The sequence below is a fragment of the Lytechinus variegatus genome, chromosome 13 (genome assembly GCF_018143015.1).
Source record: "Lytechinus variegatus isolate NC3 chromosome 13, Lvar_3.0, whole genome shotgun sequence".
In the NCBI taxonomy this organism is placed as follows: Eukaryota; Metazoa; Echinodermata; class Echinoidea; order Temnopleuroida; family Toxopneustidae; genus Lytechinus; species Lytechinus variegatus.
The window spans coordinates 21287704-21302860 of record NC_054752.1 but is presented as its reverse complement, the minus strand read 5'-3'; the positions used below and the strand labels follow the sequence as shown (position 1 = coordinate 21302860).

General features: G+C 34.7%; 1 protein-coding gene across 1 annotated transcript; it reads right to left on the bottom strand.

Annotated features, from left to right (window-relative positions):
- Positions 1-2684: 2684 nt before the first annotated feature.
- Positions 2685-14335, bottom strand: LOC121426899. Its single transcript, XM_041623304.1, has 4 exons — positions 14233-14335; positions 8014-8174; positions 7068-7379; positions 2685-3551 (listed from the first exon to the last, which is right to left on the bottom strand). Exons 1-4 carry the CDS (start codon positions 14261-14263, stop codon positions 3306-3308), a joined length of 750 nt encoding a protein of 249 aa, XP_041479238.1. The 5' UTR covers positions 14264-14335; the 3' UTR covers positions 2685-3305.
- Positions 14336-15157: the final 822 nt, after the last annotated feature.

Below are 15157 nucleotides of genomic sequence, written 5' to 3'. Positions count from 1 at the left end.
GATCGAGACACTGTCTTATCGAATCTAAGGGATGTTCCTATCTGATATTGAATCATTGGCGGCAATAATATTATAGTTGCAAACGTTCAAATGAGGAAGTTAAATTGCATAAAATAGCGCTGCCTCAGTGCCTTTGGTATGCCCATCATAATGATACGGTCGCCTTATTTCATACAAAATATTTCTTCAATAAACTATTGTTCGATCTTGATCTTTGGTCCTTGATCATTCAATGTGATGCAATTCAATTTGAAATGAAAGAATTTAAGTTGAGGGGAATGAGAACATTAATTGCGAAAGTTCATCAAATGTGTTTATTATCAAGCAGAGATTTTAATAACGTGCACTCAAACGATCACATTTTTATCCATATGAAACACTTAATCATCCTTACGTATGTACAGACATAATTATGTGAGGATCCAGGATTTTCCTGGGGAGCGCCGAAATATTTTTAAGGGGGTGGGGTCCATATGGCTTAAATGGACGTCCTTAAATGTTATCCTCGTCATCTCACTTCAAAAATAGGATCACAAAAAAGGTCATTTCTGATCATATCACATGAAAAGAAATATGCCAAATGCCCCAATCGCATAAAATTCGGGACCAATCTGAGAGAGCCACATGCACAGGTGTACTGAATTCGTTTTCTATGTTACTCAATAACAACCTATAAAATTATCAGTAAAACCTGCCTTAATTTAGCAACCGGCCACCTCTCCACTAGAAAATGGACGGAAATCTCTCCCCATAGTTGAGGGAGACACAATTTAGGTTTCCATTTCAATTCATTCTTTTATTTCATTTCTATTCAAAACATAATACAAAGTAATATAAAACAATACAAATCAAATACAATTTTACAGAAGGGCATTCTTACTTCGTAAAAAAAACAGTATAATATAGAGCATAAATGGATATGGAAATAAAGGGGATCCACTAAAAAGCAAAGCTTGTAAAATTGTGGATCCCCCTTGGAAAAAAAAAATTATAGTCGACTTACTATATGCGTACATGCATGTATTACAGGAAAGAAAAAGAGAAAAAGAAATCATATTGACGGAAACATAATAACTGAACAAATGCAAAGCTTTTCACACAAAGAGGTCTTCGTTTCATAGTACGCAGACCCACCCACACACATAGGATTATAGCATAATATTTGTTAACATTTTTTGTTTTGTTTTGGTTTTGCTTCAATTTGTCCATTATGTTCGTTCTGTTGCTTATTCTATAATTTACTTTGTTTTATTTAGAAAATAATTACTGAAGAAGGCCCGGTGCCAAAAGCTTTGCAACTCAGTGTATGCTTTGCATCATTCTTGACCATCATAAATTCTCCTCTTATAACAAAAACCTCGGAAGCGTTTGATACAATTAACCATGAAATACTTTTCTATAAATTATCAAACTACTGTATGAGAGGGAAAGCTTTACGGAGGTTTTCTACTTCCTTTCTTTCTTTCCGCGAGGAAGGTATTGGTATTATAATAGTAATAAGTTATAAGGAAAAGAAAAAACTTCTCGGGTTGTTCACAAAGATTTAAGTATGACTTAGAGTCGCACTTTTAAAATGCTTAGAAAATAAGTAAAATATTGACAAAAAAATTGGTCCCTTGGTCTTCTATTTTGTTTACGAATAAATATGGTAAATAATGTACACACATTAAAAACGAAAATAAAAGTAACAAACATATTCCGAAAAACCATTTTAAACACAGAGAGATAACCATAATGTATATTACATCATTAAGAAATATTTGCTCTACTTCAAACATGTCAAACATTTTGAATGCGTCAGACATAGAGAGATACTTGACATAAAGAAAAATAGAAGATGATTAAAACTAATCATCAGTAAATTTTTCCTCTCTCTGCATTATGTCGCAGTGTTAAGTTATATGATTCAAATAGTTTGACACCTTTCTCGTATTTTCAATTAAAAAATAGGCCCACCTGACCACTATATCTACAAAAAGTACATTAAGTGTAACGTGTTTACCAACTTTACTTTTCCTCATTCAGTATGAAATATTGATAGAGATTAATGAAAATTGCTAATTTGTTAAAAATAATCAATATTATGCATAAATTTTGAAATATAAGTGAAATAAATCTACAAACCATGAAATGGAAAAGTATTTTTGAACATATAGATGCGGCCTAGACAATTCAGGGAGAGGGGGGGGGCAAGATAATTATTACCTCATATTTCTCAACTGAATTGCAGGGGTAGCTATAGAGTTACATTATATGGGTCATTGCAGGATAGTTAGAATTGAATGCAAGTCAATTTGGGTCAAGAAATCAATCAATTTGTTCTTGATTACAATCGATATATGAATTGAAAAAAATAATAGGTACCTGTCAAATAAAATTTTGAGAGCGCGCAGCGCGAGCAGAAAATGTTAATATTCAGACTATAAAACTAAAAAATTTTACAGAGCACTTTTTAAAAAATCAAACAAGACAAAGACAGTTCGATTTCCAAACGGAAGTTTTTGAATACATTGACTTAAAAAGTTGATATTTTAAACTCCATATATTTAAATCACCTAACAGGCAATGCGAGCGCGAGCGAATATTTAATATAGTGAAGTGAAATATATTTTACCAACTCTCTCATAATCTCATTCTATTCACTCTTCTTCTTTTTCTTCTCTCTTTTCCTTTCTTTTCTTTTTTTCTTCCCCGCTTTATTCTTTTTTGTTTGCTCCGCCAATAGGGGGCGGCCCCCTGCCCCCCCTGGATCCGCCTATGTATCATTGCAAACGCCTATTGGATATACTTAATAATAATGCTTTTAACAGTCATGAGGCTGCACTACAAGTTCGTATTTTTTAGTAGCCTCCTACAACTCACCACCAGCCTATTGCATTAATATCATTCTTTTTGTTAACGTAATCAATGTTTCCACTAAATTGCTTACTGTCAGAGAGTGCCTTAGCCGAGAGGCAGCGCTAGTTGGCTGATATACTTTAAAGTCTGGAAAGTCCAGGTTTCGATCTCCGTCCACGGGTACCTCTACACTAGCATGCATTTAATCGACAGTTTTTCCCCTAAACTCAAATAAATGGAAATGCTATATACATCGTTGGTAACTATGTAGGCCTATGTATTTTTTATTTGAATTTCCGTTTGTACCTGATTGCATTATGAATAATAAAACAAAATATCTAAAATATCTAAATATCTTTTAAAAGTTTACTCATAATTTCGAAATGCAAGACAGAAAGTAAATTTTGTAATTGTTAGAAATGGAATAAAACGAAACGAAATGAAACACCTATAAAAGCAAAGTAAAATCAGAGCGCCAGGGCAAAGAGGATTTGTGCCAAGGAAATGACAAGCACGATCACGCCACCAGACGGACCAACGAAGTGACCGCTGTTACAGAGTGAGCCTAGGCAGCACTTCATGTTATAATCCAGACTATTGATACGGACGCTCTTGTCTTCCAGGTAAGGGTGGTTGGCATAGTCACAACTGGCTCCCCGGCTTCTGCACCCCCGCTGGACATCTTCAACACCCTCAATGAAAGTGACAGCACTCTACGGAGTAAAAAATAAATAAATAAATGAATAAATAAATAACTTTCCCGATCGGCTGATAGAAGAGTTAATCTGTTTTTTTTATTGCTTTTTTGTAGGAGTGGGAGGGGGGGGGGGTCCAAAAACTGACGTTTAAGTAAATGTTATAGATTTATTTCTACAACAAGATTATGTGCTTCATAAAGATTGATATATGTATTGCATGTATTCAGACCTGGAAACAGCACATTTTATGGACTGTTGTATAGCTTGCTAAGGCACGCGCGAAGCGCGTTATAAATTTGTTGTATACACTGACCTGAATAGGTTTATGTAGGAAATGAAAATGACAAGTATTTTACTAATCAAATAATATGAGCGCGAAGTCACCCGGACACCCTTGAGCATTTTTTTTATTATTGACGTACATAAACCACGCCAATCTTTACACATTGCTCCTATTTATGATTTTTCTATTTTACAGAAGAAATAAATGTTTGGTATCCAATTAAAGATAATGAAAAATGAAATGTAAATAATGGACTACATGACACTCATTTGAATGTCATTTAAGGTCTTCAAAGGTGAATTGGGGCACAGAAAGTAATACAACATATCTCATGTTAAGAAAACTATCATCTAGAGTATAAAATGTATTATTGGCTGAAAATGGTAGTTGAGGGTGTGAATCTTAAGAATCTGGAGGTTGCCACTTTGGCACTTAAAAGCAATTGTTTTAATTGACACCAGTTAAAGGCCACGCCACATTTATCACTTCCTCTTCCTTGTGACTTTTCTGTTCCATAAAATAAACATAGGATTGATATACTCTCTTGAGATTTCTATTTCTTTTCTATTTTAATTTCCCCTATTTCCTTTTAATTTAACTGGTTCATGCTCAAATTGATATTTTAATTTTTATATGCTAAACAACTGCAAGAATATTTATTAGGAGGCTGCACTCTACAAGCTCCGCTTTTTAGCAGCCTCCTCCATTTCCAACCTGATATGTAATAATCTTGAATGTAATTTTTGTACAGGAATATTTGAAATATGTTTTGTTATTTATATACGTCAACATGTACAAAAGAAACTGTAATTGTTGAAAATAGAAATAAACGAAATGAAATGAGATTAATGAGATACACTCCCTTAATTACCATTTTCAGCAAAAAAGCATATACTACGCTATATGTTTTCTTTGCTTGAGATGTTTTGCATGTTGTATTCTTTATTGTGCCCCAATTTTACATTTGACGACCTTAAATGACCTTATGATCAACCTGACTATTAGCTATTTTATAAATCAGGGCGCAAAGTGCACTTTCAGCTCACGTGTGAGCTGTTATGTATTTATAATATAAATACATTCTGACATATTATACTATATTATATAATACTATACTATATTATATTATACTATATAATATTATACATATTATACTGACTCGAAGACCAATATAATATAAATATAATATGAATATTATATAATATAATATTATTACATACTGACATATTATACTATATTATATTATACTATACTATACTATATTATATTATACTATATTATATTATATTATACATATTATACTGACTCGAAGACCAATGTTTTAAGTACTATTCAAATTTGGGAAAATCATGAGGGGGGGGGACAGGAATAGGGTAATATGTCAGTAAATGAATAATGCCAGCGCGAAACGCGAGCTGAAGTTTTGTAGATTTAAGGACAAGTCCACCCCAATAAAAAGTTAATTTGAATAAAAAGAGAAAAATTCAACAAGCATAACACTGAAAATTTCATCAAGATCGGATGTAAAATAAGAAAGTTATGACATTTTAAAGTTTTGCTTAATTTCACAAAACAGTTATATGCACATCCTGGTCGGTATGCAAATTGGCAGACTGATGACGTCACCCACTCACTATTTCTTTTGTATTTTATCATATGAAATATGAAATATTTTATGTTCTTCTCATTGTCGAGTTAAACAACGATTAATTCCTCCCTGAACATGTGAAATTAGCATTGTTTAATACTATATTGTTCAGTCAAATTGGTCCTTATTGTCAAATCTATAAAAAATGAAATATTGTATAATTCAAACAATAAACAAGTGGAATGCCTATGGCCGTCTCACCTGCATCACGCGATTCAAAATAGCAGCAGTGCTGACTTTGAAAACTACTATAACTCGCACAAGATGTTCAGTGATACTTGGTTACTCTTATTTCCACATTTTATGAACTAGACCAATACACTTACAGAGATAGGATGGTAATTCAACAAATACCCTCAATGTGGCCAAAATTCATTGACCTCACATGACCTTTGACCTTGAACATGTGACCTGAAACTTAAACAGGATATTCAGTGATACTTGATTACTCTTATGTCTAAGTTTCAAAAGGCACATCAATAAACTTGTAAAGTTATGATGGTAATTCAACAGATACCCCCATTATGGCCAAAGGTCATTGACCTTTGACCTTGGTCATGTGACCTAAAATGCGCACAGGATGTTCAGTGATACTTGATTACTCTTATGTCCAAGTTTTATGAACTAGACCAACATACTTTCAAAGTTATGATGGTAATTCAACAAATACCCCCAATTCGGCCAAAGTTCATTGACCCTAAATGACTTTTGACCTTGACCATGTGACCTGAAACTTGCACAGGATGTTCAGTGATACTTGATTACTACCATGTACAAGTTTCATGAGTCAGATCCAAAAACTTTTAAAGTTTTGATTGTAATTCAACAGTACCCCCATATCGGCCAAAGTTCATTGACCCTAAATGACCTTTAACCTTAGTCATGTGACATGAAACTCTAATAGGATGTTTAGTAATACTTGATTAACCTTATGGCTAAGTTTCATGAACTAGGTTCATATACTTTCTAAGTTATGATGTCATTTCAAAATTTTAACCTCAGGTTAAGATTTGATGTTGACGCCGCCGCCGCCGTCGGAAAAGCGGCGCCTATAGTCTCACTCTGCTTCGCAGGTGAGACAAAAACAAAAGAAATAGTGAGTGATGGACATCATTGACTGAGTCACCTAGTTGTGCATATCACTGTTTTGTGAAAAATAAGCGAAAATTTAAAAATGTCACAACTTTCTTATTTTTAATCCGTTTTTGATGAAATTTTCAGCACTATGCTAGTTTGATTTTTCTCTATTCAGTATTCAATTCAGCATTTTCCTTGGGTGGACTTGATCTTTAAGAAGAGAAAATGTGACAGTTTAGACCAATTTTGTAATCATGGGCATTATTTCACTAAACAAAATAATGATATATCATAGGGCAATTTAATATATCCTCAGCAAAGATTGAATGTGAGCGCAAAGCGCCAAAGGAAATATTAAAAAAAGGAAGAAGAAGAAGACTGAGAAAATGGAAGAGGAATGCATTCAACAAGGAGGAGCAAGAGGAGAGCAGGGAGGAGGGGGAGAAGGCGAATAAGAAGGAATGGGAAAATAATCATTAAAGAGTACCATATCCTACATGTAATCGTAACTAATGATACTCACATAACATAGACCCTGGCAAAATGAGTACCTCACTCCTTCCCCGGTAAAGTCGAAGCTTAATCCGCAACCGGGGTTAAAATTACCGGTGTATGGTATTTCGCTGTGACGGCATTCGTAACATGTTTGGCCCATTCGTTGCTCAGAGATGATATCATCTACAGAATCACTGTTGCACAAGTCGGTGTCACAACATTGTCGACAATTAGAAGGACTTGTGCAGCTTTGATTGCATTGTGACGCAATTTGTGACGGGGTACCCTCATAGCAATACCGATTGATGTCGTAATTTTGAGACGACAGCGATAGTCTCGTCTGTGGGATATGAGTAAGAAATAATAAACTATGCGCATAAATAGAGCTTCACAAATAACAATTTTTTACGTAAGAACACGTTTGCACCCATGTTTTGATATCCATAAAAACATTTTTTTTTATAATCATTAGAAAACATGATATGAGAAAATTACATTGCCCGGTAGTGGCATAATGAACCAAAGATTTTCAAGTGTCAGATATGGAGCAGCGGGCAAAATAAAACCAAAAAATAGAATTTTTTCCACATTTTATTACAAAATCCAAGTTCGCGATAGATTTTTGACATAATATATTTTAAAAAATGATACCATAATTTACCCTTCTCTCGTCCTTTCTGTTTTTGAGGATGTCGTGCTTTGGGCGGACAAGCCCCTCTCGTGCCCCCATCCCCTCTCTGAACGCAACTTCGGACCGGGATTTGAACCTCACACCCTTTCTTTCATGCTTGACCAGTGCTCTGCCAATAGAATACTGGCGTTTTTGCAGTGCATCCCAAGTGAGGTATTGAGCCTCATAATCAAGACGAGTCGATGTAGCAAACAAAAAAAATAAAAAAATTCTATGATTTTTTTAAATAGTATTTTCTATCCAACCAATTATTAAATAATTCCTTGTCTTTTGATATACTCACGACACAAGTTCCAGTGCAGTTTCTGTCAATGTCGACGAAATCGTCGGTTGGGCTGGGTGCTGAGCAGTTGGTCGACTCAAAGACACCTTCTAGCTCATCAAAAGGCACATTATTCTCGCTGCAGGTATAGCACGACACGGCACTTGACAATGTCAGGCATCCTTATGAATAATGATAATGATAATCATAATGATAATAATAATAATAGTAATAAATAATAATAATAATGATGATGATGATGATTATAATAATAACAATGGTAATAGTAATAAAGATAATAATAATGATAATAATAATGATAACAATAATAATAATAATAATGACAATAATAATAATAAAAATAAAAATGATTTTATTACCTTTCTCCAATCTAAATGCTGAGACTTTTATAAGTCTTTGGTGTAACTCGGCCAAGGATCGAACCCAAAACCTCTCGTTCATGAGGCGAACTATATATCTACCATTGAGCCAACATTCGTTGCGGGTTAAAAAAAAATAATCGAGAGAGTGAAGCAAGCGAGAAAAAAATGTGATAGATTTTGACAAAATATTACACAAAAACGGTATCATATTTCACCCTTACCCCATTTTTGATACTGTGCAGTAAGAAGTAATGCTTGAATAATCTCACAAAATAATGTAATCTAAACCCACGACCCCCCGTTCATGAGGCGAACGCTCTTTCATTGAGCCAACATTCGTTGAGGGTAAAAACAAAAAATAAAATTGATCAAGCGAAGCAAGCGAGCAAAAAATGTGATAGATTTTGACAAACCATTACACAAAAACGGTATCATATTTCACCCTTTCCCCGTTTTTTTATAATGTGCATATTAAAAAAAGTAATGCTTAAATAATTATTGTCACAAATGTCATCAAAATCGTGAAATACGAGGCAAAATGGCGTCCTGGGAAGGGTCGTACAGGACGCGTGACAAATTGCTGAAACACGGGACTGTCCCTTGAAATCCGGGACGTACGTCTGGTAACCCTGACACTCAGAAAAGACTGAAAGGGGGGGGGGGGGGAAGGAGAAATAAGAACGTCGAGAATTCAGATATAAGTGACGTTACTTTATGTCCAATTGAGAAAATATTTGGATTCAAAATGCCCCCTCCCGTCCACTCATCCCCCATCAAAATACTACAAGAATCCGATATACATGAAACGAAATGGGTTGAATTGATCTATTTTCCAATAAATATAAATTTGATGCTCACTGGTTATTAAGTGTACAGATTAAACAAAATCATGATGACGATGATAATAACAGCAATTAAAATGCAATAAGCAATAACTATCTCATTTTGTGATGTTTACACATTGGGATAATACGATAAAAATATCGAGCAATAATGATGTCGGTCACAGCTGCTGGGTACGATGATATGGCGGTGGGGGGGGGGGGCTTCCTACCCATTCAAGTCAACCTACAAGATTGCCCACGTCTTACCCTACTGTGAAATGTTTGAATGAGTCCGGCACAAATCTGCATTTCATTTATATATTTTTTTCATTGTCATTATGATTATTAAAGGTCAAGTCCAAGCAAAAAAATGTTGATCTGAATAAATAGAGGAAAAAATCAAACTAGCATAATGCTGAAAATGTCATCAAAATCGGAAGTAAAATAAGAAAGTTATGGCATTCTGAAGTTTCACCTATTTTTCACAAATATTCACAACTCAGTGACATACAAATGAGTCAGTCGATGATGTCCATCACTCACTATTTCCTTTGTTTTTTATTCTTTGAATTATACAATATTTCATCTCTTTTACATATTTGACAATTAGGAACAGCTTGACTGAACCATATAGTATTAAACAATGCTCATTCCACATGTTCAGGGAGGAATTAATCGTTGTTTATTAATGAGAAGAACATTAGAATATTTCATGTAATAAAATACAAAAGAAATAGTGAGTGGGTGACGTCATCAGTCTGCTAATTTGCATACCGACATATGTGCATATAACTGTTTTGTGAAATTAAGGGAAACTTTAAAATGTCATAACTTTCTTATTTTACATCCGATTTTGATGAAATTTTCAGTGTTTTGCTTGTTGGATATTTCTCTTTTTTTAATCAACTTTTTGTTGGGGTGGACTTGCCCTCTAAGTATATTAGCATTGTTGTTAAACTTGATATACTTGGTTGATTGATTCACTAATTAAAATGGTTGATTGTTTACCCTTTTATTAAAAATGTATACCCCCCCCCCCCCCCCGATGGCCCATGCAAGCATACACATTTCTAAAACCTGTAACGGATAACTTTTACTCCGCAAACAAATTCAAAATCATATCTAGTTATTCCCAGCAGAAAAAAATATAACATCAAATCATAACGTATAAGTATATTCTATATCACTACCGTACAGAGGGAGGGAGGTTTGTGATGCAAGGATCCAAAACATATTCACCATTGGCGGCGGAAGCCAATAAATTTAGGGGGTGTCCACCTGAAATTTTGGGATGGACACATGTAAAAAATAGGACAAGCGACCCAAAAATTTTTGAGAAGCAAAAAAAAAAAAAAAAAAAAAAAGGTCATCAACCTAAATTTTAGGGGGGGACAACACACGTGTCAAGGGGGTCCACGTGAATTTAGGGGGGGACGCCTATGATATTCACTGTCAAGAGAAAAGGGAGAAAATGGAGAAAAAGAGGGGGTACTTTGAATTCGGATTATTGTGTCAAAATCTATCACAAAATTATATTTTTGGTATAAAAAAGGCCCTAATTTTTGCTCGCACGCTTCGGTCACTCAATCTAAGACATTCATAGTGCCCCTATATAAGCTTCCCATCAAAATACGCTGGCACCGCCCGTGCGGCCGGCCTTGCATGCCATTTTTTAAAATTTAGTTTAAATATTCAAATTTATGTCATTTTAGATCAGTTTCGCTCTATTGTTATTTTGTCATTTAAGGTTGCCATGGACCTATACGGTGACCGTGAAACCGAAAGATTTCCATATAATCTGAAAGATTTATGGCATTATTTTTAATAATCTGGTTTTTATTGATTGATATTTAGAGAGTTATGAGTGATCCAAGGAAATCAGAATTGATCTCCTGATTACATTGTAATCTAAATATTAGTATAATCATAGACCTCCTTACAATATACAGTTCTTCAAGGAAATACATTTCACGCATGGTTGTGCCTAAACATTAATTAGATAAAGGCATGGTCACACCGCCCGAGCGTTGTTGGAGCGGTCATGGAGCGGTAGGGAAAGAGGGCCGAATTCCCGAATTTCGCTCACAAAATTGGGGAAAAAAATCGAAAAAAAAACAAAAAAACAATCGAAATCGAAAATGGTGAACGATAGCGAGCGGTGATGATTTTTGTTCCCCTCCGCTCCACGACTGCTCCAACAACGCTCGGGCGGTGTGACCATGCCTCCCCCCCCCCCCAATTTTGTGAGCGAAATTCGACCCCCTTTCCCTACCGCTCCACGACCGCTCCAACATCGCTCGGGCAGTGTGACCAGACCTTTAGATAGGACAGGATCGTACACGTATGTTTTAAGGCACAGCACATCTTACGATTGATCCGATATCCGATTTTGGAATAAAACGTTTAGTAGAATTTGATGTTCTTATTGCGACATGGAATATCTTACTTTGTAATATTTCAAATCATCGTACAAATACTTGTTTAAATCTGTGACTATGCTATCATCCTTACTATAATAAAAGTCAATTTAATATCTCGTATATGACGTCATAGCAATCGTACGATTGGCTACGATTTGAAACCAATTTGGCCTCTACTCCATAATTGTTATATTAACATTCTTTCAGTTTATTTGAACCTCAAATAATAATCATAGTTTTCATTCATATTTTCAGAAAGGTAGCTGTAAATGAGACTTGTTCCAAAATCGGATTGTGGACCAGTCTTAACATTTATTTTTTTCATTTATTTATTAGAACATATTTAATCAGGTGCAAAAGATCAGCAAAAACTGTTTTTCATCAATGACCTGATGAAAACATAAAGAACAACATAGATCATCATATCATACATGAAAATAAAGTCAAAATTTAAGTCAAATATAACAATAAATAAACAAATATTGTTACTTAAATAATAATGTGAATCGAATTAACTAAATATTTTAAGTTATCAAAAGGAAAGAGTTACTAATTTTAAAACTACTAATTGTATAATTTATTCGCTGATAAAAACACTGAACAATGAAATAACTATGGCATTATGTTAAGGCAACCATGCAGTTATAAATGTATGTCTAACTATAAAATATCAAAGGGTTAAGATCGATACAAATAAAGCAACGTTAGAACAATATTCAAGAGGAATAAGGGAATTGTATGTTTACAACAAGGTATGCGCGCGATGGCCTTTAGAAAGTGATATACTGCGATTAAGTTGTGAAAAAGAAATAGTTGATAAAGCATCGACAAATCTTGATTTCATTTTTATTGATCACTCTGTATAAAGAAATTTCATCACCGATGGAAATAGCAGTGTATTGGTGCAAATAAAATCGTCTCTTGTGATTTCGGTTTCAACTAGTACTTCACCATCTGTTTGTGCGTGATTGAAGAATGATCCCATGTAATCAAAAATGTAGACCATACAATAATCAGTTGGCATGGGTTTTTTTTAAACAAAAACAGTTCGCATGTTTTTTTTTTACAAAAGTAAAGAAGATAAATTATTTGTTAAGTATATATGCAAATAACATAACGTAATGATATCAAAATAAAGAGTTGACAAGATTGTAATAGTGTATACCGTCATTCAAAGCATCCGAATTACATGAACGTATAAATAATGCGTGAATAATATACTAATTGGGCGATGTGGCGTGCGCCTGTAATCCAATTAACCTTGGTCGTGTCTTTCGAATGGTTAAGGGTCAATCACAGACATATATAATCATATCCAATTTCGATACATGTCTGAAAAATGTCACACACTCACACACACACACAATAAGCGGGTATTTATAAGGGGATATAAGTCTAGCTAGTGTACATCAAACGAAAATAGCGTTAAGGGTCAATCACAGACATATATAATCATATCCAACTTTTGACACACGCCTGAAAAATATCACACACTCACACACACACACACACACACCCTCACACACAAAATAAGTGGGTATCTATAAGGGGATATAAGTCTAGCTAGTGTACATCAAACGAAAATTGTACTAGTGAGAAGGTGAGAATCATTAAACCATATAGACTAACAGAGAAGTAGACCAACTCAGCGGTGTACAGAGGGGGGGGGGCCTTGGGGCACTCACCCCCCCAAAAAAAAAATCACGACAAAGGAAAAGAAGAGAAAGGGAAAGTATAGGGAAGCGCCAAATGTTATATCATTTTATGCCAAAATTCACGCAAAATCAGATTTTCGTGATAAATATGTCCAAATTTTGGCCCCCATCAATATTTTGTGCAGGGTGCCTCTGTCTGTTTTGACACCCCAGTTTTAAAGTTTGAAGATTTTTTCCAGAAAGGTGACAACAACGCCCGGCCGCGATTTTTTGAGCGACGATTAGGGTTTATTTAGTCAGACTGCACCTCGTGAATATTCATATATCGTTATTCCGACCCTTTGATCAGCTTAATTTGTGTGGCTCAATCAGTTAGCCAATCTTACAATCGAGTTCATACGCAGACTAGAGTCTCGCCTACAATCTTTTTTCGAAGATTTTTTTAAATTTAGAAATTAAGGCAAGATTCTGAAAAAAAAACAAGTACAAGATTACTTGAAATCTGATTCAAAGCTTCCGAAGTAGCCTAATATATCGTCATTTCGACTGCCTTCTCCAGGGGCGGATCCAGGATTTTCCAAAGAGGGGGGGGGGGAATTTTTCGGAGGAAAATTTTGATAAGCCCCCCCAAAAAAAAAAAAGTTTTCAACCACAAATTGAGGTTTCGTGCCGGAAAAATTTGACAAGGAAAAAAAAAGGTATTCAACCACAAATTGAGTGTTTTTCTTACCCCTAAAAAATTGACAAGCCAAAAAAAGGTCTTCAATTTAATATCAATTAATGGCGGGTTTACATAACATTTTTTTTTATTTTGCTTCTCAAAAGGGGGAGGGGCACGTGCCCCCTGTGCCCCCCTGGATCCCCGCCTGGCCCTCTCGTCTGGTGCACAAGTACTGACAATGAAAAATAGTCGCTGGCCCACCAGCCATCCAACCCAATTATTCTAGTTCGTACTTACCTGCAAATACGAATAAAACAAGGAGACCCATGGCTAGTTTATCACTTGAAGACAATAGAGCAGTCCTTTATTTTTTGTGTTCTTTCTATACAGGCAATTAAAAAAACATTGTTATTTAATTATTAATGAAGGTCAAAAAGTTTCATGAAAAGAAATGCCAAACATGAAGGCAAACCATCGATGTAAAAATCCTTCCCTTCAGTGTACAATTCTGTAACCTGGAATGTGCATATCATATGTTCAAAATACAACGCATTGCTTCAATCAACATTATCAAACCCTGTATTGCCACAAACTTAATAAATGAAATGAAAAAGTAAGAAAAATTGTCAAAAAATTGGACTTTGACTTGAAATTACTGTTTGCCCAACAGATAGTTTACATTAATCTACATGTTTCCTCTTAACATCCGGCTTAATGATCTTTTAATGATAGTCATAAATTATTCATAATTTTGCTAAATAATCTCTAAGTATCTGTTTGAGATAAGAAGGAATGTTAAATAGATACTCGTCAGTACAAGATCATAAGTGCAAATGATGGCAAGTGTAAACATTTTGTTGACTGTTTCTTTTTGAGCTCTTAGAAACATGTATTAAGCACAATCTATAACTGTTATAATCATTACAGATAGACAGGTTTACGCTCTAAATGGATCAATATTAATTAAGAATGTTTTAAAAATAGACAAGTTAATGAAGATCATACACTGCAAAAACTCTGGTGTTGATTTAACACCAGTCCGGAATCTATATATGTCCACACCAGAGAAGTATTGAAACAACACCAGTTTCGTTTTGGTCTATACACCAAATATGTGTTTATACAACACCAATTTTGTATTAAAACAGCATCGGTTTGATTCCAAACTGGTGTTGTTTCAATACTCCTCTGGCGTGGACATAATTATATAGATTCCGGGCTG

Excerpts from the sequence above, each read along its gene's own strand:
- LOC121426899 (XM_041623304.1), bottom strand. The coding sequence starts at position 14,263 with ATGGGTCTCCTTGTTTTATTCGTATTTGCAG. Across the intron at positions 8,175-14,232 it reads TGTTTTATTCGTATTTGCAG|GATGCCTGACATTGTCAAGT; the intron begins GTAAGTACGAAC and ends ATTATTCATAAG. Across the intron at positions 3,552-7,067 it reads TTTGCCAGGGTCTATGTTAT|AGTGCTGTCACTTTCATTGA; the intron begins GTGAGTATCATT and ends TTTACTCCGTAG.